We start from the raw sequence: 17490 nt of genomic DNA on the forward strand, positions 1-17490 counted from the left end.
CTTAGTCTATGTCAGTTAAGGACTCGTTTCCATTAATTCTGACTCTTCGTTGCACCAGAATGTGATTATATGGCACCAGTAGTGAGTTTAGGACCTTCCCATACCTCCTCCCATCTTCTTCCCCAAACAACAACAACAACAACAACTACAACAACAGAGGAGAATGGGCGCGGCGCGGGGGGAGTGTGCGTCCTCACACCGGCTCGGTTAGCCGCCATGACCATGCGCTCCACGGGGTTACCACGAAGGGGCTGGCTGTCAGCTCCTCGTCAAGGGCGGAGCCTGGTAAACCCGCCGCACCCAATAAGAAGGGCGGACCGATTCCATCTGGGGCGGAGCTAACGAGCCGAGGGCGTGTCACTCCCCGCCGGAGATACGCAGCCACTTGCCGGACGTGACGTCAGATGCGCCCCCAGCTTGAAGAAGAGCAAGTCACTACCTCCGAGCGCTGCGACCTCCCTGCATCTCTGGACCGGACCGAGTCGATTCTGTCCCTGAGCCCAGGTGCACCTGGAGCCATCGATTCTGCCTTTCCTTGCCATCAATCCCCGTGTGAGTCAGCCTTTTGTCCCGTTTATCTGTCGTCTGTTGGGGTTAATATAAGTGTGTCTAAGTGCCTGTCTTTCTATGATGTCCCTCTTGTAGTTGTAATCTAACCTTCCGCCTTAATATAACCTCCTCCGGAGGTCTTGAGAACTGAACCCTTGGTGTCGTGTCATTTTAACCCAGCCGTTGTGTCATTTTCCTCAATTGATCTAGCGTAGCGCGACTAGTCAACGTTCGAGCATAATCGGGTAAACTGTGCAGACGTGGTCATACCAAACCGCTCGGTAAACTAACATCCACCACCGCGTCTGTAACATTTGGTGTCGAGGAGTGGAATTCGGACCCGGGACTAAATTTGTTAGGCCCAAACTTTGGGGAGGTAGAATCGACCCGGAGCGCGTTTGCCGCGCTCGACGAAATTATAACGGCGAAATTTGATTTTGTTATACGGAAATAAAAACCCGAATTTTGAAAGTCGCGCTATGGCAGACCAAGTCGGCTGGGGTCCGGTAGTGGAGAGTGAGGCAGGGTCGGTCCAGGACCAAATTGAGGGACGTGAGGAGAGCGAAGCAGCGAGGGTAGCAAACGCACAAAATGGCGCCTCGCTGGTCACCGCGCCCGCGACCGTGGCAGCGCCCCTGGTGGATTTGAACCTTTTCCTCCTGCAAATGAGGGCCCTTATGGAACAAATGGTGGGAATGAGGGCTGATAGTGAGCGGTTGGGAAACCAAATGGGGGTAATGAGGGACGAAGCGAGGGCTCGGAGTGAGCAATTGGGGGTAATGGGAAACCAAATGGGGGTAATGAGGGACGAAGCGAGGGGTACCAGTGAGGGGTTAGACAATAATTTTAAGGAATTAGACAAGAAATTTGGGAAGTTAGACAATAATTTTGAGGAGTTAGACAAGAAATTTGGGAAGTTAGACAATAATTTTGAGGGGTTAGACAACGGGATAAAAGAGGTGAGAAATGGGTTAATGGGGGTAGAAAACAGAATGGCCGCTCAAGAGAATCAAATGGAAGGGATGCAAAAAGGGTTAGAGGGGTTAGAAAACACCATGGAAGGCAAATTGAGGGACATGAGGGACCAAGCGGAAAGGGAAGTTAACCAAATGGGGCAGCAGATAGAGGGGGTCAGAATGGGGGTAGAAACTAAACTGGATGCTCACAGGGAGGAAATGGAGCAGATGAGGGTGGCATCTGGGCAGGAGATGCAAGTGATGGGAGAGGAGATCAGAAGAGGAGTGAGTGAGGAGGTCGGAGGAGTGCGCGAGGAGGTGAGGCACTGTAAGGAGCGCATGGAGAAGGAGGTGAGAAAGGGGACTGTAAAATTGCAAGGGGGCATAGAGGACCTGACGCAGGAGGTGGAGCAGCTGCCGGTGGGACAGACGGAGTTAGTGGAGCAGGTTCAAAGGAACACTGCGGTATTAGGAGGGTTAAAAGTGACACAGAAAGAACTAAAAGACGACTTGATAGCGACGAAGAGGGAATGTCAGATGGTACGTGAGGGACTGACAACGAGGTTGGACGAGGTGGTAGAGGTAATGGAGACGAAGGACCGGCAGGTGAGGACGCACCTGGAAACGGTCAAGGTAGCCTTGGAGGACGAGCTTGAGGAGACGTACCGGGGAATAAAGGAGGTGAAGCAGAAACTAGAAGAAGTGGAAGAAGGGATGAGCGAAATTAAGAAGCGACGGAGAGGGGATAAGAAAGAAATAAAAGAGGAGATAAAAGAATTGGTCTAAAGTCTGTGTTTGGATCGTGATGATGTGCTCATTAACCGGATGAGGGATTCGCAGGTGATGGAGGAGAAGCGAAGAGGAAGAGGACCCGGTGTAAGTGGTGACCAATATGGTCGTGCGTATGATGCGCCAGGGGATTTAAGAAGCTTGGGGGTCAAGATGGACCCGGGTGTTCGTGAGAGGCCGTTGGTGAAGTGTGCGACAGGTCTGGTGTGCGAAAAAGGAGGTGTGCAAGAAAGTCCGACTCTGGGGTGTGTGAGGAAAAAGTGCGTGCCAAGGAGTGAGTGTGCTGGCGAGAGTGAGTCGGTCGTAGCGCGTGTGCGAGGGAGCATGTGGAAGCGCGGTGTGGTGAGTGTTACAGAGGGTGTGACGGGAGAGTGTGCGCAAGAGTGTGCGCGAGAAAGGTGTGTGACGGACAGGTGCATGAGGAAAGAGTGCGCTGTCAGAAGTAAGGAAGAGTGTCCACCTGTGGTGAGTGTTACAGAGGGTGTAACGGGAGAGTGTGCGCGAGAAAGGTGTGTGACGGACAGGTGCATGAGGAAAGAGTGCGCTGTCAGAAGTAAGGAAGAGTGTCCACCTGTGGTGAGTGTTACAGAGGGTGTAACGGGAGAGTGTGCGCGAGAAAGGTGTGTGACGGACAGGTGCATGAGGAAAGAGTGCGCTGTCAGAAGTAAGGAAGAGTGTCCACCTGTGGTGAGTGTTACAGAGGGTGTAACGGGAGAGTGTGCGCGAGAAAGGTGTGTAACGGACGGGTGCATGAGGAAAGAGTGCGCTGTCAAGAGAAAGGGTGAGTACGCTGTCAAGAATGGAGGTGAGAGTATTGAGAGTGACAAGGAGAGTGAGTTGGTTGTGACAGGTGAGCGAGGATGTACACCTGGGATGGAAGGATGCACACCTGGAATGGTAGAGCGTGAGTGGGAATGCACGCTGGAGTTGGTGGTGTGGCACATGGTTGGGTGTGCGAATGAGGGCACACCTGTGATTGTCACAGAGGAGGTGACCGAGGAGGGGGCGCGAAGAGGTGTGTTGGTGAGGTGTGCGACCAACGAATGTGTGCCAAAGTGTTCGGTGGTCAGGTGTGTGACCAAGGCTGTGAGTGGAATGGGTGTACCTGGGTGTGTAAGGAAAGGTACGAGGAGCATGGGCACGGCTGGATGTGTGAGCAAGGAACGGGCTGCGGGGTGTAAGCGTCCAGGTGAAGCATCGACGTTAGACGGGGTAGAGTTTAGAACGACTTATAGCCGAATCGGGCCCTCGGTGCGTGCTGGGCCTCGCTTTGAACGGCCGCGTCCGTGCTCCACTAGGCGGAGCGGGCAGCCCGATAGAAAGGGTCGTCATGGCGACCACTTTTTGTTGAGGCAGTCCGGCAGGTCGAGATCGGGACATTGGATGGCTCCACGCCGAGATGGTGCGTGGGATCTCGGCCCGGGTAAGCCCCCGTCCCTGCACCGAGTGCCGGACGCATCCAGCCGCTGGCACAGAACAACCTGCATTCATGGCTTGGCTTTACGAAGCCTGGCTTTGGACAGGGATTGGCGCACCGAGAGGCATTAGTGAGTAGACTGGGTGATGAGGTTAGTGTTTTGGCCCCGAAATTAGAAAAACAAAATTTGATGATTGGCAAAGGATTGGCAGTAGTGATTGGCAGATGTTGGGTAGTGATTGGCAAATTTTTAATTTGTTGAAATTTGATGTGCAAAATTGGTAGAGAGCGATGGGCCCGGTGGGTAAGAGTGGCATCCCTGCCACCCTTCCCATAGTGGGGGGCAAAGGAGCAATAGTTTATGGGGTGTATGGCAGTGAAAACTAGCCCGGGTGGGTTAGGTTATATTGATAGGGCCCTAGAAGATGACATTAGGTAACGTTAAGTTTAGTTAGTGACTGATACCTGCAGTGGGGACGCAGGTAGTTTAGTGTGGATGATAATGACGAGGGAGCGCAATAGTTTAAAGGGACGACTGGGAAGCGCAAGTTTCAGAAGGGAGTAGTTAGATGAGATGATGCCGTGTGTGTGAGGATGGAACAGGTGTGATTGCACAGGTGTGCAACTGGACGGGTGTGTGGAGCAATGGATGAGTAGTGAGTGCGGTGGATCAGCGCGAAGGCGCTTGGGGAGAGAAGGGTGCAGGTGGCACCAGGTGTGAGAGCACAGGTGTGCAAGTACAGGTGTGTGGAGAGAGTTGGAGTAAGTGGTACGGAGTGGTGTGCATGGTGCGAAGGTGTGGTTGGGGGAAGAGTGGACCCCTTTCACGAGTACCCGGGGCGGGTAGTGTAAGTGTTAGGTAGAGGGTATAGGTAAATTGTGGTTGGATATTGGCATCTGTGGTGCGGTTGCAGAATGGTGTTGTGAATGGGTGCATTAGTGTTGTGGAAATGGCTGGGCGTGTAGCCTGTTAGTGTGTGTAGTTGGTTTGGCACTCCACCACTGTGAGGATGTCGGCCAGGTGAGGCCGCAGGTGGGCTCTGGGAGCCGGTAGTTGTGAGTGGGTGCCTGAGGATCCCGGGTGTGGATCGGGCAGCCCAGTGCCAGAGAGGGCACCGAGTGGGGAGAGCGCCAGAGGGCCTGCCCCAGTTAGTTAGGTTAGGGTGAGGAGCTAGGTAAGCTCGGGTGGCAACTGCAGTGGTGGAGGTGTGCAGGTGGGTAGACCCACTGGGAGAGGTACACGCCACAGCCCAGAAATTGTGCGAGGGCACCGGGAGATGAATCGGGGGAGTGAGACCCCAAATTGAAGAGCACCACAGTTTGGCCAATGGGAATTGGTTTTTAGAACCCATAGTGTAAGAGGGCCAATGGTTTGGCCGGAGAAAGACCCCGGGTAGTGTAAAGTGGTTAAAGTCATTTAGGAAATAGTTAGGATTGATGAACCTGTCGCACCATACGCAGCCACTTACCTGTGGTGATGATGATGACTCCACACCTGTGTTTTCTTTGTTCTGTGTGCAGGAACTGAGAATTGCTGTGTGGATTGGTGAGACGCATCACGACGTGGATGAGACATTGGGGTGATTCCATCTCTCCCTACCTAGGAGGGACTGATGATGAATTGGTGATGGCAAATTTTGATGTTGAGTTGGAGATGGCAAATTTTGATGAGAGTTGGAAATAGCAAATTTGATTGGTTAGGAGGGAGAGAAGACGAATTTGGTTTATGGGAGGAACGGGGAAGACAGTAGGGATGTTTGTTGATTTGTAAAGTAGATGTTTATGGGTAGTGTTGTGTTTTGTGGATACAGTAAGGGGTAAGGGAGGGGCCATGTAGGTTACCTGGTGGGGGGGGGGGGGCGTACGATAGGAACGTACCTGTCTCACCTGGTTCCCATGTGCCCCCAGTGTGCATCACCTTGTATTGCGTGCACTTTTGCGCCCTTACCACCTTACTCACTTTTCTTCTTTTGTCTCCCACCTCCGAGGATCTGGTTTTGGGGCAGAGAGAGAGGAGAGAGAGGTGCTGGCTTCGCAGTTGTGGGCCTGCACTTTCGCTGCTAGCTGCCTGGATCGATACACCATATGGACCGCAATGTTTGTGGCCACCCACAATGGACCGCAGTTCTTTTGCGGCCAAGCACCACCCGTGGAAGGACCTATGGGTCAACGTGGCACCTATGCCAAACAGGTGAACCACTAACAGTTGGCCCCCTGACGGCCACAATAGAGAAATGGACGCGGTTGGCGCCTTTCTTTATTTTTTTTGGAAAGAGGCAAGAACACCAAGTGCACCACACGAAGGCAAGACCAGCGGCAGAACATCGGCCGGCTGCGACACCACCGGTGATTTATTAAACACTTTATTGGTGCACCGGATGGTGCTCACTGTGTGATGGGGTGGTGCTTTTGATGCTTGGAAGGGGTGCTCTGCACATTATTAAAGGCCGTAGGCCACAGAGCACTCGTGGGTTGGTGTATCGATGCTGGCATGCGTGCTCTCTCTATGCATAACATCTGCATGTGTTCCTCCAAAAGCAGGTCCTGGATCGTAGTGTAAATATCAGCGTAGTCTTGTAAATAATGCTCCCTACCGGCTGTATGTTTAGTTTGCGAATTCTTTCCGGATTCGGTTATCCTGTGGGTGTGTTTCTGTGAGGAGAAGGGTGCAACGTCGCAGGGGGACATATTTACTCATTTGTGAATATCTGTAAAACTGTCGCACTCAGGGTAGAGTTAATAGTAGAGGGAACTACATCTGCGTGCCACACTAAAGTAGGTAAAAATTTATCGGGTCGGGACGCCCCGAGGGTAGAGAAGGGTGCAATGTTGCGAATATGGAATTTGGCCTCCATATCCGCTTGTAAATATTCCCCTATTTCCCCAATACTCCCCAACTATCCCCAATCCCCCATTCCCTAGTCCCATTGTCTGTAAACAACACTCTGTAGAACCGACCTTCCCCTTTTTCCCCCATTAAATGTCGTGCCCAGGTCCACCGCATCTCACGTAGACAACTTTCGGACATCTTGCTAGTTATTCTTAGTCTATGTCAGTTAAGGACTCGTTTCCATTAATTCTGACTCTTCGTTGCACCATAATGTGATTATATGGCACCATTAGTGGGTTTAGGACCTTCCCATACCTCCTCCCATCTTCTTCCCCAAACAACAACAACAACAACAACAACTACAACAACAGAGGAGAATGGGCGCGGCGCGGGGGGAGTGTGCGTCCTCACACCGGCTCGGTTAGCCGCCATGACCATGCGCTCCACGGGGTTACCACGAAGGGGCTGGCTGTCAGCTCCTCGTCAAGGGTGGAGCCTGGTAAACCCGCCGCACCCAATAAGAAGGGCGGACCGATTCCATCTGGGGCGGAGCTAACGAGCCGAGGGCGTGTCACTCCCCGCCGGAGATACGCAGCCACTTGCCGGACGTGACGTCAGATGCGCCCCCAGCTTGAAGAAGAGCAAGTCACTACCTCCGAGCGCTGCGACCTCCCTGCATCTCTGGACCGGACCGAGTCGATTCTGTCCCTGAGCCCAGGTGCACCTGGAGCCATCGATTCTGCCTTTCCTTGCCATCAATCCCCGTGTGAGTCAGCCTTTTGTCCCGTTTATCTGTCGTCTGTTGGGGTTAATATAAGTGTGTCTAAGTGCCTGTCTTTCTATGATGTCCCTCTTGTAGTTGTAATCTAACCTTCCGCCTTAATATAACCTCCTCCGGAGGTCTTGAGAACTGAACCCTTGGTGTCGTGTCATTTTAACCCAGCCGTTGTGTCATTTTCCTCAATTGATCTAGCGTAGCGCGACTAGTCAACGTTCGAGCATAATCGGGTAAATTGTGCAGACGTGGTCATACCAAACCGCTCGGTAAACTAACATCCACCACCGCGTCTGTAACAATATGTTTATTATTGATATGTTTATTATTGATATGTTATTATCGATATGCTTGTATAATCAATAAAATACGTTTTGTGCGCACGGTTTGTTTTTCATTACTGTATACCTACTTTTGCAGCCCCCTGTATAAGATAGATAACATGATATTAAAAAAAGTTATGGACGACTTATGAATAAACTTGTTGGATGAGTTGGTTAGGTGACAAGAACAAGCCGATTAGATTTTGGTTCAGGTACGAATCCAGATCCGGCCTATCATTGGATACAAAACATAAATTGTTCAGCCTGATGGGGGTATGCACTCTACCGAGTGCCGTTCGAGTTAGCTGTTGTTTTCATCTGATTTAGTTCTAGTACAAAGCAGACTAGGACGGCCTTTACATTTCGAGATGGTTTCTAATTTGTTTTACTTCTCAAATCCCCGTTTCCTTATTCTCAATCGAATCAATATTTTGCAGGGAAACGTCATTCAAAACGTCGTCGAACACCACATGCACAGCCCTGCCCTGTGTGTTCTCGGCTCCTCTCAGGCTCACAGCAGGCTATGAGCCGCCATGTTGAAACCTGCCTCAGAAAGGTGCATTGCCGTTTAAGTACAAATCTGTTAGTTGGTTCATCCGTTTTTTATTAGTTAGCATTGAGATATATTCATTTTCTTCAGCAATGTTTGTGGGAAAAGAAAACTTCGATTGACTGCCACATTTTGCCATAGGCAGGCAAAGGAAGCCTGGAATAATAATTGTTCATCTTTTGGTTTGTCCTATTTTGTGTTCCCATCTTAGTATATAGCTTATGATGCTGGAATCCCAAGTTCAAATCACCTATTGCATTAATTTGTCCATTGTCTATTCCCCTTGCCAGAGGAGAGGGTTTTGCATTTGAGTCTGTTTGTTTGTCTGTTTATCTGTCTGTTTGTCTGTTTGTCCGCACAGAATAAATATCATTTTCTCTGCAACCGTTGATTCGATTGACAGGAAATTTTCACCATTGGTGCACCTCCTCCTGTAGAATTTTATAATGATAATTATGACGCCATAGGTTACGTGGTACGGGCGCCATCTTGGAAAAAAACGAAAAACCTTGCACCTCTATATCTCTGAAAGCGCTGCATAGAAAAAATTGTGACATGGCTCATTGTAAGAACTCTCCATGGGGGAATGTAATATGTTAATGATGATGTCATAGGTTCCTCCATTATGACATGATAATTCGACGAGTACAAAACTTCATCCAATCAAGATGAAATTTCTTGAGTGTCATCTATGGATAAATTGTTAGAGAAAGAAAAAATAATGACGACGTCATCGGTCACGTGGTTCGGCCGCCATATTTGTTTTAACACAAAAGCCCTAAATACCACGAAAACACATCCTGGTAAGGGTCTGCAATTCTGCATTTCTGATTGCTCTTTCTTGTTATTCTTGTGATCCATGTAAAATCGTATTGCAACATCTTATGACCTTGCTCAGCCTGTGATACCTGTTTGATCTCTTAAATAAACCTCAGATTGAAGGGAATAAAAATTAAGGAACTGTACAAGCTGGAATAATGGATTACGATTACTGTGCCTTAAGAATGACACCCAATGTTCTTGAGACCCGACCATAGATCGTCTGTAATCTATATACCCCAAAGAGGAATGACCCTCCCTGCAGCTCCCGTAGTGAGTGGGTTTAGGCCTACTCATAAATTAAAATGTCAGTTGGTGGAGTCAGCCGTCGTAATGACATCATAGACGTAATGACGTAACGGACACAAAACTGCCGCTACTTTAATATGTAGAAGATGATTTATTTTAATTTCCAGTAAGTTTGCAGTCACTATGAAGGGATTAGTGTTAGGATTAGATTTACTATAATATTAACGTTATGTTATCATTTCGAAAATGATATTTCTATTTAAAAAACCGAGGCAAATTCTTTACTACCGCGTTATTGATATTTGTGCCGAACACCGCTTATCACTGATTCATGAACCATACACCGCTTCAATCCATTATGTTTTCATTCACGACATTGGGATTGAAGTGTTATGGTTATATTTATAATATTATTATTATTATTATTATTACTAGGGCATGCCCGTACTATATCTATATCTAAAATTATATCCCCCCCCTCTATTTACATGAAATGGTTTGGTCCAAAGCGAACGGCTTGCGAGTACGGTGACAATCCCCCCCCTCTATTTACATGAAATGGTTTGGTCCAAAGCGAACGGCTTGCGAGTACGGTGTTTTTTATCGGACCCGTGGAATTATAGATAGTAGTTTTAATTAGTTTTAAAACATAGTTTAACGGCAACATAGTTTTCCAACGTGAAATAAATGAATACGCTCTCAAATGTGCCGTCCGAGGCAGAGTGTGTTCGCCACGTTCGGCACACGCGATAGCTCGCTGCTCTCTGATTGGTTGAATCGTTTTTTGGATATAGCTCGGTAAGTAATTGTCCGATTAATATGAAACCTTGAAAAGGCACATCCTCGGGTCCCCAGCAATATACCTGGCAAGTTTAAAGTATATCGGACCCGTGGTTGTCGAGAAACAGCGGTCACAGACAAACAAACAAACAAACAAACACACATACAGAGATTACTGGAATTATAGATAGATTACGAAAACGATACAACTGAAACGATACAATACTGTATTAAGAAACCTGGGCTTAATTTGTCTGAAGCGGTCCGAAGGTGAGGCATAACGCCAAAGGCCTTATACATACCGTACTGTATTGTTGGAAGAGCAGTAACGTCTATGCTTTCGATATTTGATTGTCATTTTATCAATCGGTTGTTTCTGTTTCACACTGAAAGAAAACGGAAAGGTAGAGCATGGCGATTGTGATATATGACAGGTTCGACGATATATTTTGCCTGAACGAAATTGGAATTAAAATGGCGGAGTGTGGAGAGTCAGCCGTCGCACCGCCGTAATGACATCAGACGTAATCACATCAACTTGTCATGTGAACAGATCCTCAGCTCTGATTGGTATACGTTTTAGGGGACATACATACATACATACATACATACATACATACATACATACGGACGGACAAACACTGTTCGAGACGGCTTTGCCCTATGGGCTATGCCATAAAAAGGTTTTCATGGAAAAGTTTTTTATCTGCACAAGTGTACCTCACTTTCTGCCCACAATATATAATAACGTGTATACAAGAAAGCATATTTAAAACAATTGCTGTATTGGGCCATATTTAGTCAAAATATGGCTGCCATCTTATTTTTCTTGAATTTTTTCCAAACAAATAATAATTTCATATGAAAAGACATATAAAAACATATAAAAAGACATTTGATTCATGTTTCTATCTGGTCTAGTAGCAAAAATATGACGATTTATGGATTTTGACGAGTCCATGGCAGCTGTCTTGGATTTTACATCCTTAATATAGACTTTTTTTTTGGAGCATGGAGTTTTTATGGCGTAGCCCATCGGGAACGCCATCTAGAACAGTGTTTGTCCGTCTGTATGCATGTATGTATGTTTATATGTATGTATGTATGTCCCCTCAAACGTATACAATCAGGGCTGAGGATCTGGTCACATGACAGGGTGATGTGATTATGTCTGATGTCATTACGGCGATAAGGCAGCTGACTCTCCACACTCCACCATTTTGATGTATATGCCGTTCATGCCGAACATATAGTCGAACCTGTCGTATATCACAATTGCCATGCTCTACCTTTACGTTTTTCATTCAGTGTGAAACACAAACAAACCGATTGTTAAAATAATTATCAAATATCGAAAGAATCGGCATTATGTCTCTTCCAACAATACGGGACGTATAGGCCTTAGGCGTTATGCCTCATCTTATCAGACACATTAAGCCCAGGTTTCTTAATACAGTAGTGTATAGTTTCAGTGGTATCATTTTCGTAATAATAATAATAATAACTAGCCGAAACCCGTGGAACATACACGGAAGGGAGGATGTGGTGTATGGATAGAGTGTACCATTATGGATGGCATAGGGGATTTGCTTGTCCGAGTAAGAGTTAGGAAGAAAGATGAGAATGAAGAGTGCGTATATGAACAACGTTCGCCGACACCGGCACAAATGCATGCTCTGGATTGTCCACTCAGTGGACGGCTTGCTTTCGCCTTCGCCTGTCCAATCAGCGGACGGCTTGCTTCGCCTTCGCCCAGCAGACGCCAATACGATGGCGTCGTATCGGCAGTTAATCGGATGCTTTTGGGCCCCAACGTCGGCTAATTCAGATTTTTTGAGTATGGCTGTACGTGATAAACAAAGAGCGCGGTTCGTAGATCGTAAATGCATTAGTGCCGTGGGCATCGGGTCACTGGGTGCGGCGTAAAAGGGATAACAAAGTCGAGTCCTTACGCTATTATTATATAGATAGTATAGTAAATATAACCATAGCACTTTAATCACAATGTCATGAATACAGAGTTAATGGATTGAAGCGGTGTATAGTTCATGAGTCAGTGATAAGCGTTGTTCGGCACGAATATTAATAATAGCAAAAGTAAGGAATTAGCCTCGGTTTTTTAATTGTAATCTCATTTTTGAAATATAACGTTAATATTATAGTAAATCTAATCATAACACAAATCCCTTCGTAGTGACTGCAAACTGTTACGTGCTCCTCCCCAAACCCCCTGGTCACGGTGTACCTCCGAGCCCCGAGAGGAGTCACGGCAGAAAGATGTGTTATTCTGTGTCAAAGATCAATGGTGAAACCACACCATTTGTTACCAACAAACAAATATTGTATTAAGGTCACACAAGAATAACAACACAAAAACAATAGTAATCAATTGTACATCCAATATCTATTTCCTATGATGGTACCATCAGGTTCGTACAATATAACTCACTGTGCTCCAAGTGAGCGAAAAGAAGAACATTCCCAATGTCTCTATTCCCGCCTCAAGTCAAAGTCGTATTCCGGCATCAAGCCAAAGTCGTATTCCGCTCCAGCGATCATCAGAACGATGTCTAATCGAGACCAGAATCCCGTTCGGATGACAGTCACAGTCACGCGGCCAAAGCTGCGTAAAGGTGCCCTCAAAGTGACTGGGAAATCACACCCTCGGGTATGGACGTTCCACGGCTCCAAATCGGCGAACCGCAGATTTCGCACTCAAAAGCTGCGTTACACACGCACACCAGATTAACGTCTGAATGCTGTGAAAATGGTTTGAAGCGAAGTGAAAAACCTTGAGCGAAGCGTAAAGCGCGTGAGTCAAAATGGCCGGCGGCCCGTTCTCGTGGCGTAACGGCACTCCAACGATTCTCTTCGGAATCGACCGCAAAACCTGTCACGCAGGTTTATCTGTCACAGTGATGACAACTCTGTCGCAGGAATCCCTTTCCCGGGAAACCCAAAGTTCGCTAGTGACTCCCGTTTGCCAGCCTTTGCTCAAAAACCTCAAGGCAGCTCGGCTTTCTTGTCGAACTCACTCGCTCCGCCCTCTCCTCCTCCTCTTCCTCTTCGTCGTCGTCCGGTTCCGGTTTCATTTAAAACATTAACTTTTTTACCTTTTGAAAATAGTAATATCTATTTCCCTTAAACGACAACAATAATAGTACATGGAATCAAAAATCTTTACAGTGGATGAAAACCACAACAACGGAAGTGACGAATCCGTAACACTTCCCCCCCTCAAGAAAGAAAGTTTGAACATAGTGAAAACTTTCTTTGCAGGCAAAAACTCTTTTAACAAACAAAAGTAAAACTCACACCCAAATTATCAATTCACGTGAGCAACAATAATTAACATTCCCCAAAATAAAGCAACAAAACTTCCAAACAACCTACAGAAATTTCCAAAGTTAGTTCACTCTGGACAAAGCATCAGCAACGACATTGTCCCTGCCCTTTACATGCTCAATTTCCAAGTTGAACTCCTGCAAAGCCAAACTCCATCTCATCAACCTCTGGTTTTTATTTTTCATTTTTTGAATGAAGGTTAAGGGGTTGTGATCAAAAATCCAAAGCAAAGCAAATCTATTGCACTTTTTGAAGGAGGCCGAGCTGAGAGCCAGGTTTCATGGTGGTTGGGTGGTGAGACCTGGAAGTATTCACTGCATGGACGCATTTAGGAACGTGGAGTTCACGGGTTAATCCGTGTAGGTATCTTGGCTCGGTTGCTCCTGAGCTCTCAGTGCTTCCAACTCTTCTCTTGATCATAAAAATCATAATCACGGTTGTAGAGTCGGGTGTGGTAGTCACGTGAGTAGCGGTCCCCATCTCGGCTACCACCGTAATAGTCATCCCGTCGAGAGTTGCCAAAACTACGCTGCTGCTGCTGGAAGCTTCCGTAGTAATCACAACTGCGGCCGCCACCAAAACTACTACTCCCACCCTGGGAGCCATAGCCACCCCTGAAAATACCTCCACGTTTTCCTCCTCTGTAGCCCCCTCGACGCCCATGGCCTGCCTTCTCTACTGTTATGGTCCGAACATCCAAATCCTTGCCATACAAATCCTTTTCTGCGTCTTTGGCGTCCTTTGTGTTTTCAAACGTGACAAAGCCAAACCCTCTCGACTTTTGCGTCTCCCTGTCTTTTATCAGCCGCGCTTCCAAGAGTGGTCCATATTTGCCAAAGATAGAGTCCAGAACATCTTCACTTGTGTCAAAGTTCAGTCCACCTACAAAGAGCTTGCCAACATTGCCTCCATCCATCACTTGTGTGTGCTGACACTTAGTTTCAGGGTACTCGACAAGAAGTGACTGTGCAAAGCGTGCCGTCAGTACCTTATCCTTCTCTTCAGAGCGCTTCCTACCCATAGCACGAGTTCCGTCACAGGATGTTAAGATACCCGGAATCTCCTGCTCTAACTGTGCGGTGTTATTTTCCATACTAGGTTTTTCAACAAACATCGGATTACCAGAAACTCGACCACCGGCCAAATCATTCCCGATAACAAAAGAGATTCCCTCTACAGGAAGAGTGGCTTGTAAACCTACGGTGACTGGTACTGACACCAAATCAGACTTTAAATGGATGACATGAAGTGGAGCTTTAACATAGCCACCAACTACCTGTAAAAGAACACTAACACCAGTTGCCGTCTTCTCTGACAATGGCAAAATGCCCTCAAGCATCAAAGATTGATGTGCTCCTGTGTCCCTCAATACCCTAACAGGTCTCTGGTTAGTTAAGTCTCCATCCAGTGACACAACCCCCTCTGAAATAAAAGGTTTGTAACCCTCTTGAACAAGGTCGTTCTGTGATGCCGTAACTTTGGCATGGGAACCTTCACAAGGCACTGTCCTCCAAGGACGATTTCTCGCATTTGCCAATGCATTCGGAGTTGCACTAGTTTGACTCTGCTCCTGATTTTTCCTTTACAGGGCGTAACATTGGGACATCAAATGCCCAGGTTTCTTGCAAAAAGCGCAAGTAGGCCCGGAGGAAAAACTCGAGTTCTGCCTCGGGCCCCCCGGAAGATAAGTCTGTCTTGGAACTGTAGTCTTCTGATCCCTAAAATTTGCGGTATCAGGTTTGTCCCCATAGTCATCTCTGGGCCGCCTCCATGAATATTTGTTCTCCACCCCTGATTTACCATAACTCCCCTGGCTAACTCTAGGCGGGAAGTTAGGTTTGTGGAACCCCATCCTGTGTGTCAAGTGTTACGTGGTCCTCCCGGTGACTACCTGGTCTCGGTGACCCCCGGACCGTGAGAGGAACTCCGCCAGAAAGATCTATTATTTATACGCTTTCGTAACGCAATCCATATGAATTCCAGTCAATTAGAAACCCCCACACCAAGGATCCAGAGTAATCAATAATATATTCCCCCAAGGAATCAACCATCAACAACCATCAACAATCCACAATCAACAATCAATCACCAATGTGATTACGATGGCCATCTTATATATGTGTGTGTCCCCTTTCCCCACTCCCGACCCCTTGGGTACTCACGACCCCTTTTGTCTCTGTCCCTCACAATGTCTCTGGGCCCCTCCTGACCAAGATGATGGTCGGCTTCTCCGCACACGGGCGGTTGAACGGACCCTTCCTGACGTGCTTTCACCGGGCACGTCCCGTACCGGGAACAACGGCTGCAGCGCGCACCTCCTGGCCAAGCAAAGCGGGTAATGTAAAGCAGGCAAAGCAACACGCGGCTTGCCCAGCGCGCGCGGCCCAAGGTGCGACCCGTACGCGGCCTTGTAGACGGCGAGGCGAACTGTGCCAGCTGCTTGGTTCCGTGCACGAACCCACAGTGACTTGACGTGTCAAAGGGTAGTTACACGTCCCGGTAACTCCTCTCGCCAGACGGGCTTTGAAACGCCGATTCTCTTACGTTGCTCAATCGATACCGCTCGCGTCCGAGCTCGGCCAGGAAGAAGAAGAATCGTCGCGTCTCCAGGACCTCGTGTCTTTTCTTCTTCCGTTTCCGGTCTCCTTTTCCTCAGAAGGGCTCCTGACCCTTTAATCACAACAACCTTTAATCGACTACACATTGATAAGACAAGCCCGGAATAGTAATTCACATACATTCACATAAATATGTAACACAAGGCATAGTCATCTGCCACGGTTGCTGCCTCATACAACTCTGGTACTTTCTTTTCATCCAGATGTACTTTAATGTCCGCGTGGACACACTGTTTGAATTCCTTCACCAAGATCAATTGTCGCAACAGGTTGAAGTCTTTCCCAATCCCCTTCGAGTCACACCACCGATCAAACATGGTTTCCTTCATTCTGGCAAACTCCACATGGGTCTCATTCTCCCTCTTCCTGGCATTTTGGAATTTTTGCCGTTTAGCTTCAGGAACCAATTCATAGGCTTTGAGAATGGCTTTCTTCACTTTCTCATAATCTGCACATTGGTCAATCGGTAAAGCCGAATAGATATCTTGAGCTTTACCCACCAAAACACTTTGCACTAACATAGTCCAGCCGTCCAGGACCCCACAGGCCATTTTAGCATTTGAGCCACTTTCTCAAAGTGTAAAAAAAACTTGTCTACCTTCTTTTCATTGAAGGGTGGAACCAGCCTCACATGCCTACCAACATCCCAAGTGTTCTGACTAGTTGTCGAACTAACCAGCATGGATACTACTCTCCATTCTCCCATTAATTCCAGCTCCTTGAGTTTAAGTTCTTTCTGATACTCCATGTCACAATATTGTCACGTTCCTTTAACTCCCTTTCGGCTCTCCTTTCCTCTGCTCTTTTCTCTGCTCTTCTTTCTTCTTCAGCTCTCCTTTCCTCTGCTCTTCTTTCCTCGAGTTCTTGTTCCTGTTCTGCTCTTCTTTCCTCGAGTTCTCGTTGCTGTTCTGCTCTTTCCTTTTCTGCTTTCCTTTCGTCTGCTTTTAACCTTTCCTGGCTCTGTAGTTGCATCTCCATTTTCCGGAGCTCCACATTTTCTTTTTCCTTGGGTAACCAATCCAAGGCTACCTCTTTCCATGTTCGTTGTCCCACCAGAGATTCTACCACCAATGTCTGCATCTCTGCTTTCTTCATATTAACTCGGACCTCCAAGTTAAAATGTTTGGCCAATATCAAGAGTTCCGATCTTTTTAACGCTTGGAACTGTGCCTCATTAGGGGACGACACAAGCTTTTCTGCGTCAAACACCATGGTGACTATTAGTTAGCACCTGTTAACCTTCACACAAACATTTCCATTTTTTTTTTTTGAAAAATTTGGGAATGTTAGAAAAATTCCAAATTTGGGAATTTTGGGAATGTTAGGGAATTCTATCCTGGACGAGTGTTAGGGAATTTAATCCCGGACGAGGATGTTAGGGAATTTAATCCCAGACGAGATTTGGGAATTTTGTCAGCAAAGACGAGCCCCCAATTTCTGTTACGTGCTCCTCCCCAAACCCCCTGGTCACGGTGTACCTCCGAGCCCCG

General features: G+C 47.3%; 1 protein-coding gene across 4 annotated transcripts in view; it reads left to right on the plus strand.

The window, feature by feature from the left end:
• Positions 1-17490, plus strand: part of LOC137411373 (E3 ubiquitin-protein ligase Rnf220) — a 102988-nt gene that overhangs the window by 5041 nt on the left and 80457 nt on the right. For all 4 annotated transcript variants that reach the window (XM_068096737.2, XM_068096726.2, XM_078769629.1 and 1 more), the window contains exon 3: positions 8077-8195. In XM_068096737.2, the coding sequence (XP_067952838.1) occupies positions 8077-8195 (119 nt within the window). The remainder of the gene's footprint in view (positions 1-8076; positions 8196-17490) is intronic.

Source organism: Myxine glutinosa, chromosome 1, assembly GCF_964187855.1.
Source record: "Myxine glutinosa chromosome 1, kmMyxGlut1.1, whole genome shotgun sequence".
NCBI lineage: Eukaryota > Metazoa > Chordata > Myxini > Myxiniformes > Myxinidae > Myxine > Myxine glutinosa.